Source organism: Carettochelys insculpta, chromosome 6 (assembly GCF_033958435.1).
Source record: "Carettochelys insculpta isolate YL-2023 chromosome 6, ASM3395843v1, whole genome shotgun sequence".
NCBI lineage: Eukaryota > Metazoa > Chordata > Testudines > Carettochelyidae > Carettochelys > Carettochelys insculpta.
Window position 1 is genome coordinate 50516673 of NC_134142.1, and position 16382 is coordinate 50533054.

General features: G+C 43.1%; 1 protein-coding gene across 2 annotated transcripts in view; it reads right to left on the minus strand.

The window, feature by feature from the left end:
- G2E3 (G2/M-phase specific E3 ubiquitin protein ligase) overlaps positions 1 to 15631 on the minus strand; it is a 38848-nt gene extending 23217 nt beyond the window's left edge. For both annotated transcript variants that reach the window (XM_074996911.1, XM_074996910.1), the window contains exons 1-4: positions 15541 to 15631; positions 9662 to 9755; positions 7433 to 7495; positions 2295 to 2392 (exon numbers count right to left, since the gene is read on the minus strand). In XM_074996911.1, coding sequence (XP_074853012.1) covers positions 2295 to 2392; positions 7433 to 7469 — 135 coding nt within the window. In that variant the 5' untranslated portion in view covers positions 7470 to 7495; positions 9662 to 9755; positions 15541 to 15631. The remainder of the gene's footprint in view (positions 1 to 2294; positions 2393 to 7432; positions 7496 to 9661; positions 9756 to 15540) is intronic.
- Between the last annotated feature and the right edge of the window lie 751 nt (positions 15632 to 16382).

Genomic DNA, 16382 nt, shown 5'->3' on the forward strand with positions numbered 1-16382 from the left:
AGTATTATATACTGGTCAATGCCCAAGCCAAGTCATGAGTAGTGGGGACAAATTAAACAGGGAAATGTTATTTACTCCTTCTCATAACACAAGAACTAGTGGCCTTCCACTGAAATTAATAAGAAGAGGATTTAAAACAAACAAAACAAAGTATTTCTTCATACAATGAACAGTCAACCTGTGGAAGTCTTTGATGGAGGATGCTGCAGGCCAAGATCTTAACAGGATTCTAAAAAGAACTAAATAAATCAGGATATCCCCAACTCCTGAGGCAAGCTGCCACCATCAACAAGCAACAATGTCAATACCCACTGTTTGCCACAAGCCAGGAATGGATCACTTGATGATTACCTGTTCTGCTCATTCCCTCTGAAGCACTTGTTTTGGGCTACGTAAGTAGACAGCATACTGGCCTAGATGGACCCTTAATCTGATCCAGTATGGCTGTTATGATAAAACAGTTACCTGTTCCATAACAGGCATTTGAGATGTACTGCTCATGTGCATTCCATGTTAGATATGTATGCTCACCACATGCACTCATTAACTGGTGCTAGAAGCATCTCCCTCAGTGATATCCACAGGGGACCAGCTCTAGTGCCCCATGGACTGCTCTCTGCACAGTACAGTATAAGGTGTGCTGCTGGCTCACTGCTCCCCATTCTCATCACAATTTCTTCTTGCTCAAACTCCAACATTGTGGAAAGAGAGCAGATCATGGAATGGACATGAACAATACATCTGGAAGACCACCAACTACAGATCGGGTAACTGTCTTTTCTTCTTTGAGGGCTTGTTTATGGCTGTTTCATCCCTGTTAGGTGACTTCCAAATAATTCCAATGGATGTGGATAAGAGTTAATGGATATGAAGCCTGTAACACAGCTATGCTGAAATCAACATCATCTCTGGCTTGGTGGATGATAACATATTGCTCCATGGACACGTGAACTGTAGAACACATTGCAGCTCTATAAACATCCTGGATGGGCACATGGGTGAGGAAGGCTGCTTAGGATCCCTGAACTCTTGAGTGGGCTTTTATCAGAAGTGGTAGTTGAGCCCATGCTAACTCATAGCAGATCTTAATGCAGGATGAGCTGGAGATCAGAAGGCTCTTCATTGTATCTGCTGTTGTGGTGAAGAGCTACACTGACAACAAAAGGGCTTGGTGTACTTCAGGTGAAAGGCCACGGTCTGGCAGACATCCAGAACAATGAGTTACCTTGGACAGGAGTATGAAAAGCTAAGATGGCAACAAGATGGAAAAGAGGACCAAGATCTGCTTCCTCAACATGAGCAGGTAATCCAGGATATCTTGTAAAGGCAAAATACCTTGAAGGGATGTTATGCTCAGAAATCCAGTGGAAGAACCTCATCCATTTTTCCAAGTAAATTGCTCTAGTGGAGGGTTTCCTACTCTCCAGAAGAACCTGCTGCACCTCTCCAGAGCAAGTTTACTCTTCCAGAGTCAAACAAGCAGAATATATACTGTGAGGTGGAGGGAGACAAGGCTGGGGTACAGAAGGTGATGTTGATCTTGGGAGAAAAGGTCTGACAAGTCAGGCAGCAGCTGAGGGCCTGTGTCTACACTACCACCCTCCCTCAAAGGAAGGATGGTAATTAGGGTGTTGGGAGTTTACTAATGAAGTGCTGCGCTGTATACACAGCACTTCATTAAGCAAATTCCGCCCCCACCCCCGGCAGCAACTTCAAAGTTTCAAACTTTGAAGTACCGGCTCGCATCTAGCTGAGGCTCACCCGCTGGTAGTTAGAAGTGCCGGAGCAACTTCAAAGTCCATTTGCACGGCCATTTCGAAGTTTGGGGCTAGTGTAGACACGGCCTAGATAAGGCAGAGCAAGGAACACAGGGCAAATGAAGTAGTATTGTGTACACTGGTTTAAAAAAAATTATACTAAAAGGGGTAAGGGAAATATTTTAATGAAGTTCTAAATTTATACTTTCATTTTACACAGAGTCAGATAGGATAACATGGTTCCATTACCATCAATTTTTAAAAAAAATTATCAAGATTTTATAATTTAGGAACATGCTAATGCTAATGTGATTATTCAACAGTAACAGTGAGTGTCTTCTCGTTCTGCTTTTGTCTCTCTAAAAGAACTGAAAAAGCCTAAATAACTCTCCTGAAAAGCAAATCACTGGAAAGTAGAAGAGAGACCTTAGAATTCTGTAAACAACTGCAGATTCCTTGCTATTTAGATTACTTATTCCCAGAAGAAAAATAGGTAAATGCCTAGAACTTGGTTCAGGATCAATAAGAAACACTTACCAAGCAGTAGTAATGAACAGTAAGATTATATTCCTTGTAAGTTCTCTTTTCTCCATATTTTTCAGGACAGTCATCAGTTTGCTGACAGAGGACACAGGCTAAAATATTGAAACAGTTTAGCAGTAGTTAAAGGAAATGCCCTATTAACAGAAGATTTTGGTTTCTAACCCTTAAACAAATTAAATGTGACCTAGGCTACTGGATAAGTATAATAAAGCCAATACCACCCACCTGTTCTTCACCAGATAGAATTCCACAGTGTGTGTTTACCACAGTCCACTTAATTGAAGTGGCTGTTACTGCTCTTCACTTTTTGCAGGTAATTTAGACTTCCATGCCCTACACTTCCTTCTTTTTCATGGGTAGGCTCTGAAGCACAGAGCAGAAATAGCAAAAGAGAAATTGCAAGTTTCTCCTTCCCTGGTGCCTGTCGGATATCAAGGACAAAGGTATATTGCTGACCCAGCAGGCATATATTGGACTCTTACCAGCAAAGCTGCACACCTCCAGTTGAAATCCCGTTTCAAAGGTCAGCTATGGTGGTATCTTTAACATTGTGTCAACTGAGTGTCTAAATATTATAGTCATAAACATGTAAAGAAACTGGTATCTGAACATAAATACATTGTGTTAGACTTTTTTTTAAATAGAAATACAATGAATTAATGATCTCAACACAACAAGATCAATGGGAAGAATGGTTAAAATCTGTGGTTCTGAAAGATGTTCTGCATATGTGGATCCCACTTACGGTATCTATGTACCCCAGCAAAAGGGTTCAGAACATTTTCACAAGCAGTGTCCCATAAGGGTTACATATGCCCTAGATCATATAGGGCACAGAAACCTCAAGTGGCATTCAGTTCCTTGATCACTCACAATATTCATTTTTAAGGCTCTGAGCTTCTAGTATTGGGGCTGGCAGGGGGTGAGAGTCATGGGATCTACATGTGAAAACATCTTGAAGAACGCCAGTTACTTCCAGGTAACTTTCTTTAAGGAAGTAGAAAGTAGATGTTATCTGTAAATAGACTACAAAAAGGCTATTCCAAATTGGACGTAGACCACCACAGGAAGGGATGGGGAGTGGAGGGGACATGGCAGCTCAGGAAGGGGATAGGATGCTTGGGAAAAGAATACTGGGGAGCTTCAGGGGGTTTCCTGATTAGGGAGAGGTACTCAGGGGGAGGACAACAGGAGAGTATGAGGGGGACTCAAGGGGACTCATGGCTGCTCTGCTGTGTTGGCAGGCAGTGGTGGCACCAGGCTGAAGGCAGTCTTGCATCCACATAGGCACCACTAACTCCTCACTGACATCTTGGGAGACTCCCAGGTGGCAGCATGCATGGGATACAGTGACCAACATGGCCACCTTTCCAAGCTGGTAACTTGCCATCTTGGCCCTGCTGCTTGACTTAGGGCCTTAGAACATTCTGATTGGCCCAGATGTTGGGGGGGCATGTGTTCCCTTAGCAACAGCAGTGGTGGAGGCCGCAGGGAGGTAAGTAGAAAGCTGGGGAGGCAGCAGAAGCCGGGGGGTGGGGGAAGCTGATCACGCTGCATCCCATACTTTGTGTACCCCTCACTCAACATGTATTGTTTTAGCACATGAACTGAAGACCAGGTAGTTGCTCTACATTTTTCTTGATAGTGGAACATAACTTCAGCATGCTATTGAGTGTCTGCACTCTGATGGAGTGAGTCACATATTTGATGGCCTCATTAATATCATAAGCAGTTCTCATATCATATATATCCTTTTAGTCATCTTTTGTTCTATTGCCATAAGCAAACAAAAGTCTTGCATTTTAACAAAAAAGCTAGTGCTATCTAGGTAATATACCTGCATCCTCATTTTAATAACTTAGATTCAACTATGAAGAATGAGTTTTTTGGGAAAAAATTACTGGATCGATTGATACAAAAATCTGAGTGCTTTAGGAATAAAAGATGGACGTGGTCTTGTAGTCACTCTGTCCGGGCTTATCTACTCTAGTCCCCTACTTTGAAGGGGACATGTAAATAAGCTGGATCAGTGAATAGCAATAAGGTGCTGCACTGCATATGCAGCACCTCATTAGCATAATTCTCACCACATGAACTTCGGCTACATGGCTTGCCGGCACTTCAAAGTTCGCGTGGTGAGAATTATGCTAGTGAGGTGTTGCATATGCAGTGCAGCACCTCATTGCTATTCACCGATCCGGCTTGTTTACTTGCCCCTCCAAAGGAGGGGGCTAGTGTAGATGAGCCCTCAACATATTAAAAACCTCTACGGAGGATTTATCAATAAGGCTTGTAACAATCTACGGGCTGATGTAATGCCATCAAGAATGCTATCTTCATTAACTGTAGATGAATTAAGTCTATTGGGAGGTTCTTGTTCATATGTCTCCCTAGACTTATCTTCTGTCCATTCATATGATTTCCTCTTTGGTGGCAGATACCTGCTGCAGTATATAAAGGAGTCAGTCTTTGGATGAAGGAACCTTTAATGTAGAAGCCATGACAGGAGAGTGGAGGATTTGAGTGGGCATTAAGCCCTTGATTGTATTGACATGCTGGTTCAAAGTGATTTTCACTAGAGGCACCTTAGTTTTCTTTTTTGAGGAGGAACTCTGCTTGCTACTGAAGTAGGGGAAACCTCCAGGAATGATGACTGTCTAGTGAAGGCACAAAAGAAGCTTCAGGAGCTACAAATTTAGATGTAGAAAGTCTCTGCAAGAGGGATGCTACAGACGCCACTCTCTGCTTTGAAGTTTCTTTTGCTGCTAAAGGCATTGATGCACAGCAAAGATTGATTTAAAGCTGCTGGTGTGGAAAAGGAAAGCACTGTGGAAGACTGCCCTTGGCTCTCTGATGAAGAGAGTGACAGTACTATTGAAGCCAGTATGGATGAGGAGAAACCCAAGTGATTCTTTGGACTCCTTTTTACTTTGAGCTCTTAACCGAAGGAGAATAAGATTTCTCTACCAGTTTTGTGCGATGTGGCAGCATGACAGTACTATTCTGCACTCTCAGCACAGCTCCCTGGAAATGGACAGCATCCACCATAATTGAACTGGCTTTGCTAACACTGGTCCCCCACACAGTAATGTAACACTCCTATCTTAGTATGTACTATATGCATATATCTTTGCCAAACTGAAGTTCTAATTCCAGCATCTGATAAAGTCCATGAAAGCTTATGCCAAATAAAAGTTAGTCTTTAAGGTGCCGTGAGACTCCTCATTGTTTTTGATGAAACAGACTAACACAGCTATCCCTCCAAGACTTGGTTACAGAGTCAGAGTCACTCAGTCCAGCAAAGGTTTCTCACTGTTTCAATGCAACCGAGCCTTTTTTTAAAGCAGTTCCTGAATCAGGTACTATGTTATTCTGACTGCCTCGGATAGTAGTAGTAGTAGTAGGCATCCTTCAGTCCACAGACTATGGATCACACCCTTTAAAGTGTCAATTGAGGACTTCATTTACAGTGTCTATTGTGACTATGAAGACCCACACGAGAGTGACAGTCCTTGCTGCATCTCTTGCAGATGTACTGGGTGTCTGGCAAGTCCTTATTGTGCTTTCTGTGAAGGAAATTAGTGACAGCTGCTGTACTCTGTGCCCTAAAGGGAAGGGGGTTCAAGGCACATAGATGACCTCTATTGGCAAAGCTAGAGTATGAAACATTTTCACTAATGATGGCGCACATAGGCACCAGAATAGTGAACAACATGTACAGTAACTTCAATAACCGTCTTACTACTTTTTAGTCCACTGTTTTTTGTATGCATGTGTGACAATCATTTGGCAATACATGATTCAGTGACGGGGTATTAATGACTGCATTAAGTCACATATTAGAAATGCTTATACAATGTACAACAGTGTTTCAAAACAGATCCATTAGCAAATTTGAGAACTTGAATTTAACAAATTTAAAACTAACTATTAAGGCTACCAAGAAAGTCAGAAAACGTAGCAAAAAACTAAGAAGCTAAGATGAGACACCTTAAATTAATTTCAAATATCTTAATAAAGTTTTTCTTGACGTTACTGACACTTTCATTAATCTAAAGGGATTGCATTCATTTAATACTAATGGTGAACAGTAGCGACAGAGAAAATGTTATTTCAAACTGTTCTACCATCTCAAAGCTGAAGTCTTAACACGTGCACAGCTAAATTTAATCCAACAGTTGCACTTCCAAAGTGATATTTAAGTATTTATTTGCAAAAGATAAGCATATATTTTAAACATAAACCTAATTATGGGAAGCCTTAACAAAATTAAGGAAATAAGTCATTAAGAATATATCATCCAGAACTCACTCTCAAATCAATCATGTTTCAACACAGTTTTACCACTGAAATGCCCCACCTTCTTTTAGACCAGTGATTTTCAACTGAGGTCATGTCTATACTTCCAGGAAGATCGACCCACTCAGGGTTTGATCTTCCAGAGTTTCATTTCATGTGTCTGGAAAAGATGTGCGAAAATGTACTATCTGAGGTTGGCAGTCCACGCCTTTACACCTCACTATGATAGCAAGAAGTAGGAAGCATTTCTCCTGTTGACCTTCCTTACAGAAGACAGTCATGTAGTCGATTTCCAATATATTGCTTCTAGCTACGCAATTACTGTAGCTGGAATTGCACATGTGAAATCAACTTTCAGATCTGGCCTAAGAGTCCAGGGCCCCTTGTGGGGCTAACAAGCATGTTTCAGAGATCTGTCAAGCAGGGCCAGCATCAGACTCATGGGGGCCTATGACAGAAAGAAGCTGAAGCCTGGGGCTCCGAACCTTACTCGGGTATGAAAGAAGCCTAAGAAATGTTATTTCATGGTAGGCCCTGGGGTATGAGGCCTCAGGCATTTGCTCTACTTGCTTCCCTTAATGTCAATCCTTGCCTTTATAACCAGAATAAAAGGTGCTGCAACACACTGAACTTGTTATAGAAGGGGGTGGGAGGGGAGGAGCTCAGAAAGAAAATGGTTGAAAATTCCTGTTTTAGACAACTTATATTACCAAGGTATATGCAAGAATCATAACATTGGATACAAATTCAATCATTTGTACTGAAGCATCTACCAGTTCTGTAAACATTTTAATATGGTAAATTAGGTAAATCATTTAAATATCTTTACTTACCTGGGCTTTGAAAGTGACAGAGGGTATTTTCATTCATTCTAGTACCTTTATTACAACTTTTTACTGTGGAAATTAAAAACAAGATGTCAAAAGTACTCAGTTGAGGATTATATACAAACATTTTACTGCATTTAATCCAATTTTGTTTTAAGCTCAAGAAGTTGAGAGACTGAATAATGTCTTTCTATTTTTTCCCTTTAATAAGGCAGGGAGGTTTGAGCATTGGCCTGCTAAACCTGGGGTTGTGAGTTCAATCCTTTAGGAGGCTATTTAGGGATTGGGGCAAATAGATGTCAGGGATGGTGTTTGGTCCTGCCAAGAGGGCAGGAGACTGGACTAGATAACCTCCTGAGGTCCCTTCCAGTTCTAGGATATGTGTATCTCCAATTATTTAATATTTAATAGTGCTTTCAAGATAGCCACAAAGCCCTAACAAATTAAATTCAACGTTGAAAGGTAAAATTTATTAAGGATAAAGGCTCAAAAGCAGAATCTTGTCTCCCCTGTGTCTTGTCTTTTATGCTATACTACTTAAGATTTTTTAAATATATGAGCAGTATATTTACAAAAATGGACTGTGAATGTAGGAGGGCCCAAACAACAAGCCTTTCTTTAATGCAGCTTGCCTCTTATCTCCCAGCATTTGGGAACCAAACCATCATCAACAAATTTTATTTCATCTTTCCAAAACATACTTTTGCAACTAAAGACCCTGTAGTTTGCTTATCAAATTAGCGAACTATGCATTTATTTAAATGCACATTGGTTTTCAATTAAAATCAACTGACAAGATTTCAAGTTCTGCAAAACACATCACAGTGGGCCACACTTTTCCCTGATATAATTCTCTGGACTTCAGTGAAATTACGCCAAGAAGGAATCTGACCATTTTGTTAATATTTACCACCACATTTCCCAAAATGTGGACTGCAAAGTAGCACCTGTGGAGAAAGAAAGGTTTGGGTAGGCCTTAATTATTCTCCAGAAATTTTAGTTGTTATGGTTAACTTGATCCAAGTATAAATGTCGTAGTCTGGATTAAATTCAAGGTATGAATTATCCCACTCATTTAAATGATCAAAACATGAGAAAATCAAGGGATCTCACATTACAATGGTCTACACCCACTGTGTCCAACACGCCTCGAACAGGACGCCACGGCGTGGCAAATGGAGCGCCCTCTGCCTGCCCTCTGCACACTCTATGCATGCAGCCCACCACTTTGTGGGAAAAGCGTGTGGTGGCAGCTTTGGCCCAGCGGGTGTGGCTCCAGCTGTAGACTGGACACGTTAGTGCTGTTCAAGACACAGCTCCAGCCAGGGGTTAGAAGTGGTCTCCAGCTGCAGGGCCTGGCAGTTCTAGAGTTGTGGTGGCTTTGGTGACTCACCAGCAGCATGTGGGTGGTGGGTGCCTGGCTCTGGGGGATATATATTTTGTGTTAGTAAAACCAGAAACGAATGTTATTTCTTCACTGATACACTGAATGAAATTTCTTTATTTTGTTTTTGCTGTGTATGTTGCTGTTTGGTTTTTTTTGTTTTGTTTTTTTAAAGAAAATTTTCATAGGTGTTCTGCATAAAAATATTGTTTGGTGTTCTGTGGTGTAAAAAAGTTTAAGAAACACTAGTCTACTCCAAGTAGACAATTATTTTGGATAGACCTATTCACCACTTACACCACAGCAAAGCCTACAGGGGACAGTTGATTTCACTTTCATTTGTAAGGGCTCAGCTTCCAACATTTTCAGAAACTGGTTGGTTGAACAAAAAACATGTCACAAACTTTACAACTGTACACATTCTTGAAGGAGCTACTGGCAATGCGTATGGGAAAAAATGTGTAGTATTTCTAAAAATCAGAAGTGAGATACAGAAGAGAAATACTGGGTTATATAATTAATCTGCTGGTGCACAAATATCTATGAAAGTGACAGCGTGTTCTTGGAATAATCTAAAATCACTAATTGAGCAATTTAATGCAGCTAACTTTTTGTTCAATCTCATTTTGTTTTAATACTTAGATAAGACAATTTTAACTTCAGGTTATAGATCTAATCTATCTATCTAATTTATTATGCCCTTACACTTTCAATCTAATAAACTCACCAAAATTGTCACTTGATGCCATTTCCGCCAGCTAACCTGACTCTCATAATCGGCAAAGAATTTATTCCCCCTCCCCACTTCTTTGGTGAGGGAGTCAAGAATAGAGTTTAAAACCATATCTTACCTCTTCAGAATTTTTTCCTTTCTCCTCACTCAGCAATAGATACTGGCAGCCTCTTCAAGGTCTTCAATCTAGTGCACTTGAATAGAGCAACCATCTGTACAGGCAAAGAGGACTTCAGATGTCAGTACCCTATGACTTGATGACATGGTGAAAAATCTTAATAGATGGTGGAAACTTAGAGCTGTTGGTTGGTAACAAGAAGCACAAATGTCAGAACCTAACATTTCATTCTCTCTTTTGGGTTGGGGAGGAAAGGAAAGAGGAACTGCCAATATAGGTTGAGCCTCTTTAATCAGGCACCCTCAGGACTTGTCGCATGTTGGACAAGAGAATTTGCCAGACTATGGGGGGTCAATATTATCCAGCAGTATTACCAACATTTCCACTGCTTACTGGGCTCTTAGAACAGGAGCGAGCAAAGCGGGGGATGGGCCTCCTCAGAGGAATATGAAATTTCCTAAATCTTAGGCTCACTTATCTGATTAAACATGTTGAAATATGTTACTGTTTTTATGTATGCGCATTAACTGGTATGTAACTGTGAATAAAGTTTTTACATTCTACATACATATTTGCTTACACATGCCAAAAGGGGTTTTTCCTCATATGAGCATCACCAAAATTTCCATCAGTTTGGATGACATTAGACAGGTTGGGCAGGCCCTGCTAATTATAGGGATGAAAAAGTGGGGTCTGATGTAAAAAGTTTGTTCAGTCCTGTCTTAGAAGGTAGGGGTAAATTGCAGCTAAATTACAGTACAAAACACTAAGAGCCAGGTTTGGTGGTTGTAAATAAACTTTGTGGGCTTATGGGAAACATGGCGACACTCATGATAAGCAGTTGTCCAGCTAACTATAATCATGCCAGATTATGGATGTTGCTGGATGAGAGTTCCAGATTAAAGACGTACAGTCTGTAGAAGCAGAAAGTTGCTCTCTCATCTCTCTTTCAGTGCTGTGTACCCTGGAGATTTTAGTTAACTGATTAAGGCTCTGCGAGAACAAACTTTTGCTTGTCCCCAAAGTCCCAGTGACTCCAGAGGGGGTTCCTTACAGATGCAAAGGTTTTCCTGCATGGATCCAGATGCAGGATTGGGGCCGAAGCTATTGCCCACTGGGTACAAAAGCAAGACAGTAATCAACTATTTTGCCTTAATTGTTCACTCAACTCTGCCCCTAGTTTTGAAATCAAGTATGTCCCACATTTAGTCAACAGCTGATGTCAAATCCCTAGTGAAGTGCCAGTTCTGGCAAAATCAAATAAAAAGCCCTGAGAAGTGCTAGCATCTCCTGCTGCACATCTCTCTTTTTTCTGTGCCCCTCTCCTCTCTGCTCTATCCCTGTCCAAGAGAGTGATTCTCCAAGTCTTGTGCTCAGTCACCAAAGCACTGAAGATTTGAAGGATCTGCTGAAACATGTCACAACATGAACTCTTCCTTCTCATCTGTCTGAGCCACTCCGTAGTGTGCAAGGAGACCTTCAAGGCCACGCTTTCAGCTGCAAAAATACAACAGTACCACTGCACATTTACCATGTTCACATGATAAAAGGAAACTTGCTATACTGAACCCTCTCTGCTTGATCCAGACAAGTTACAAGCACTACATTCTCACTTCTTCTTGAGATTCATAGAGCATAACAGCAGTCCCAGCCACCATGAGTGCAACCCAAGGACAAGTTGAGACAATGGGGGGGGTGAGGGGAGCATGAGAATGTGCAGACAGTGCAACTGAATTGAATTTTGGCATGATTTTACATAGGCAGTGATAACTTTAGCTGATCTCACTCCTAAAGGTAATGAAAGCTGAAAAGGAACATCTCCCGCATGTATTTGGCTGCAGAACAGAGTCCCAATGTTGCTAGCTTGTGAGCTGCGCAGGTGCCTGCTCAATTAACTGGTAAGTGGTGTGGAAAAGTATCCTGCTACAGTGGAAGAAATAAGACAGTCATCCCCAGAAACCTTTGGCAGAGGACTGAAGACTATCTCCAGGCAAGCTTTCTTGAGATATCTATGAAGGATTCACAGGACATCTCAGTGCATGTAAGCAAAGAGTTTCTGCAGAGCCTCCTCTGCCTAACTGCAAAGGGCAATGAGAAGCAGATAGCAATTCTACCTCTTAAAGCGTGTATAAAAAAGAATAAATTAATAGATGTGTTCCCACAGTATCTACTCTTGGCAGCATTTTGTACCAAAATTCCCCACTTCCAGGTCAGAGCCCAACCATGGCACATACCCCAGATGTCACCATGCCAAGCCCAGGCATGCGGGGCAGCCCACAGCCCGGACACCAGCATCCTCAAAACCTTTACTGCCCCCATCTTCTTTACTGTCCAACCAGGGAAAATGGTGTTATGCAGCCCTGCCCTTCCTCACCCTTTGCTAGAGCTGGTTGGATCTCCCACGTCCTCTCCCATTCCAGATTAAGGAAAAACAGTATGCAATCTTTAGCCCCACTAGACTGGGAGTTCCATTCACAGAAAGCTGGGTTCTGCAGAGTCCAGAGGCCCCTATCAGAAATAAGGAATTCTTCAGGGGAAACAGGGAATTCTGCAAAATTCTGCAGTGATGCAGAAGTCCCCAAGCAAACTGCATATTTATCAGAGGTTCCTTTCCTGATATCTGGCTTGCTCATGCTGGAGTGTTGGAATTGGCTCAACTGTGACACTGGAGCCCCCGATTGCAGGTTCCTCATATTCTTCCTCCTCACTTTCACTCCAGAACCCTATGATTCCAACTCCCCAGAATTATTCCCAGAACCAACAGTGGTAGGGCCACTACGGAGGATGGCGTGTAGCTCTTTGCAAAAGCAACTATGCACCAATGCAACTACTAGCCTCCCTTGTCTTCTGGTACTCCTGTTGCAGTTGTTGGCTTTTCCATGGCACTGCTGAGGGACCCTCTTGTAGCCATTCATTTTTATGCACTGCACAATCTGCTCATGGATATGGGTGTTTCTACAGCTGGAATGGTGCTGGACCTTCACAGCCTCTTCGCCTCGCAGACCCAGGAGGATCTGCCACCTCTCCTGTATGCTCCAGGCAGGCACACATTTGCAGTATGGAGCCAGCATGGTAAGTTTGGCACTAAATAGGCGAGCTCTTCATGCAGAGCAAACAGGAAATGAAATTTCAAACATCTGCAGGGTTTTAAAAAGAGGGGTGTGTATATGTGTACCTTCCCACCCAGCAGCTAAGTTCAAAATTGTAACCAGAGCAATCATTGTCGGGGATAGTGGGACATCTCATGGAGGCCACTAAAGCTGACACTTGTCTACTCTGACACTGCATAACCCTAACTCAAGGTCTGCCCTGGTGCTCCAGAACCACCTGTGGCTCTTTAAGGAATTGTTTGTGGCTCCTGATGCTATAATTGCAATGTTAAAAAAAAAGAAAAAAGAAACCAAACAAAAAAACACCCTCCTGATTATTTTCCATATTTTGGTGAATATCTAAAAGTCAAACAAAGAACAACTCATCTTAATAGAAAACGATGTGTGATCTCAAAACATTGGATAACTCCCCCTTTAATATGTGTAGTGCATTGTGGCACACATGTGTGGGCTGTTCCTAGTTATAAAAAACTATGGTTTGACATTATTTATTAATTACTGTCTCGTATTCACATGTGTTGTGGCTCCTCAAGTATTGATTTTTTTATCAAATTGGAAAAAAATGGCTCTTTATTGCTCTTTTGGTTGACAACCCCTGCCCTAACTACATCAATCTAAGCATTAACTTCTTTAGTAGAGGCAGAGGCAGAGTTAAGTCAAGTCAGCATAGCAGGTAATTTACATTGGCAAGACCAAAATGTTAGTGTAGATGCTAACAAATATAGGTTGACATAAGTTGCCTTGCATCAACTTAACTCTGTAGTGTAGACCAGGCCTAAGTTTCTAGCTATTACAGTGGCAAAGAAAACATCAAAAAATAAAAATAAAAAAATCCAAAACAAACAAACAAAATCCCACAAGTATAATCACTAGAGACATGAGTGTACAGATGGCTTGGAATTGTAGCTCTCTGTCACATTGTATCTGTCATATCTCATAGAACTGGAAGGGACCTTGAGAGGTCATCGAGTCCAGCTCAAAGGTATGAACTGGGCCATCCTCTCAGCGAGGAATTAGCTGTCAGGTGATGATTCCTACAGACATTCTCAAATTTCATTGCACCTTCTGACAACAAAAATTGCTACACGACTCCAGGAAGGTAGGAGGGTATAGGAGCCAGTGTTAATGCTCATGACCCATCAGCTCATGTGGGTGATGACAGCCAAAGGATTTCGCCCCTAGAGCAGTCTAATTCTGAGCCCCATCATCAGGGCTCAATTCTGAAGGCAGTAGGGCTCAGGCTTTTGCCCTGGGCCCCCAGAAAGTCTAATGCTAGCCCCAGTGACCACATTCAGACATATTCCTGTCTTGTTTTGGGGTCCCAACCTACAGTTTAAGAACTGCTGCTTTAATAGGAACACTGCTGACAACATTCTCTCTCACCAAAGAGCAAAGGTCACAGATCTGCACTACTTACTGTGTTTGATATAACATTTGGAGCAGCTGGGTGATGTCTGAAAGACACTCTTTCTTTTTCCTCTCTGAGTCAAGAAACAGCCAAGCTCAAAGAACCAACTTTAGCCCACTGGCATGTCTGAACACCCTATAATCTAATTTTGAACACTGGCATAACCTACTACGAGTTGTATCTCATCCTAGCAATTCATGTGGGCAGAGCTTATTTTCTGAGAATAGACTGGAAAGAGTATTACCATACTGTGCACAGCAACTTCCCCTCCCCATGTGACCCCTGCTATTCACATATTCACACAGAAGTATTATTGAAGCGGTATCATATTAGCATTAAAAGCAGCTACAGGTCACGACCGCCACTGCAAATGGTCATACTCCTGCACCAAATTAATGGGGATCCTCATGGAAAAAATACACTAATTTATAACAATAATAAACTCACATTTTGCAAATTAACAAATTTTGTTCTCCAAATTCTGAGTCTTTATTTTAAAATAAATATCAATAAACAAACATAGGGAAGATGCTTTCAGGTGCACGCTTTCTATGCTGTTCAAACAACAAAGTGCAATTTGGGGCTTTCAGAGATGGGATTTCAGTTCACATGCTGCCCCCTTGATTTACATAAAAAAGGGTCTTATGTTCACATTGTGATGCATGACAACATAATGACAGATCTTGAAATAAAGCCACTAGGCTATTTGTTCAATAAATGATTCTCAGACTTCAAAATACTCAATGGGCATTCCTGCTGAAGCTTAACAATGACTTGTCTGACATACTCAGTCCAAAAATTGTACACACAGGACTTTCAATCTAACAGACCTCGAGATGCTGAACCTAAAGAGCATCTTTTAAAAGTTACATAGAAAGAAGAGCTTCACTCCGTATAGCCTCTTCCGTACAAGAGCCAGTCCTCTCACTGAGGCGCCAGTTAGTTTACACCCGTGAAGGGGGCCCCTTAGAAAAGGGAATTCCTTCCCCGTAAGGCTGGATTATGACGGTGGTCCCTGTGAGGTGCCCCACTCTGCCTCTGGGGAGACTTCTCCTGGGATGGGGCTTTTGTTGTCTTTCCTGCCCGGTGTTCCTATTCACCGCACCCTTCCCTCCGAGACCGAGGCGAAGGGCTGGGGGTTTGCGCCACCTCCCCCAGCCCATGTGTGCGGGTGCCAGTGCCGTGGGTCAGCGCAGACGAAGCGGGGCTGCAGCTACTCCCCTCCTCACCGGGACAGGGTCAGGGAAGCGGCCGGCGGCAGCGTCCGCCGGGACGAGGAGGGAAAGAGAGAGGGATCTGGCCCCGGAGAGAGCCCCTGTGAGGTGGGCGTCGGGGCCGGGCAGAAGGGCTCCGTTACTCACCACTGCGGCAGCTCCGCAAGCGGCATCCCCGGCTGCGAGCCTCAGTTACGGCAAAAGCCCAGCGCGGTTCTAACTGACAGCAGATTCAAACCCCAACATCCGTCAGCGTCCCGGAAGCGAGGCGCAGAGACCCGCCCCGAAGCTGTCAGAACGCGACTCTCTTTGCTGGGCAGCCCGATGATCGATGTCATCGGTGCTGGCTGCGGCTGCCTTACGGCTGAGCGTAGTGCTGCGAGCTCCTTGCCAGGCGGAGCCACGGGCTAGGGGGGAGCTGGGAGGGAAGGACTCGAGAGCGCGCCGGGGGCCGCGGGCTCCCAGAAAGGCAGATGAAGGGCTAGCACAGCCTCCCGGCCCCGCCTGAGCTCGTTCGGTGACGTTGGTTACTCACCTGCCTCCCGGACACTCCTGGGAGACTGCACTGAGCACGGCAGCTGTTGTGGTCGTCACAGGCGCCGTACGTAGAATCATAGACTACTAGGACTGGAAGGGACCTCGAGAGGCCATCGAGTCCAGCCCCCTACCCCAATGGCAGGACCAAGTACTGTCTAAACCATCCCTGATAGACATCTACCTAAGCTGGTCTAAGATATCGCCAGCGATGGAGATTCCACAACCTCCTTTAGTAATTTATTCCACTGTTTGACCACCCGGACAGTTAGGAACTTTTTCCTGATGTCCAACCTAAACCTCCCTCGGGCACACCAGTCGCACTGTGCTGCAAACGTCCGCTCAAGTGATGTGCATATCTCTTGGTTGTGTGCCATGAGGTTGTAGCTGTGTCAGTCTCAGGCCATTAGTGGGATATGGTGAGCTAATAGCTCATCTGCAGAGAGACAGCTTCA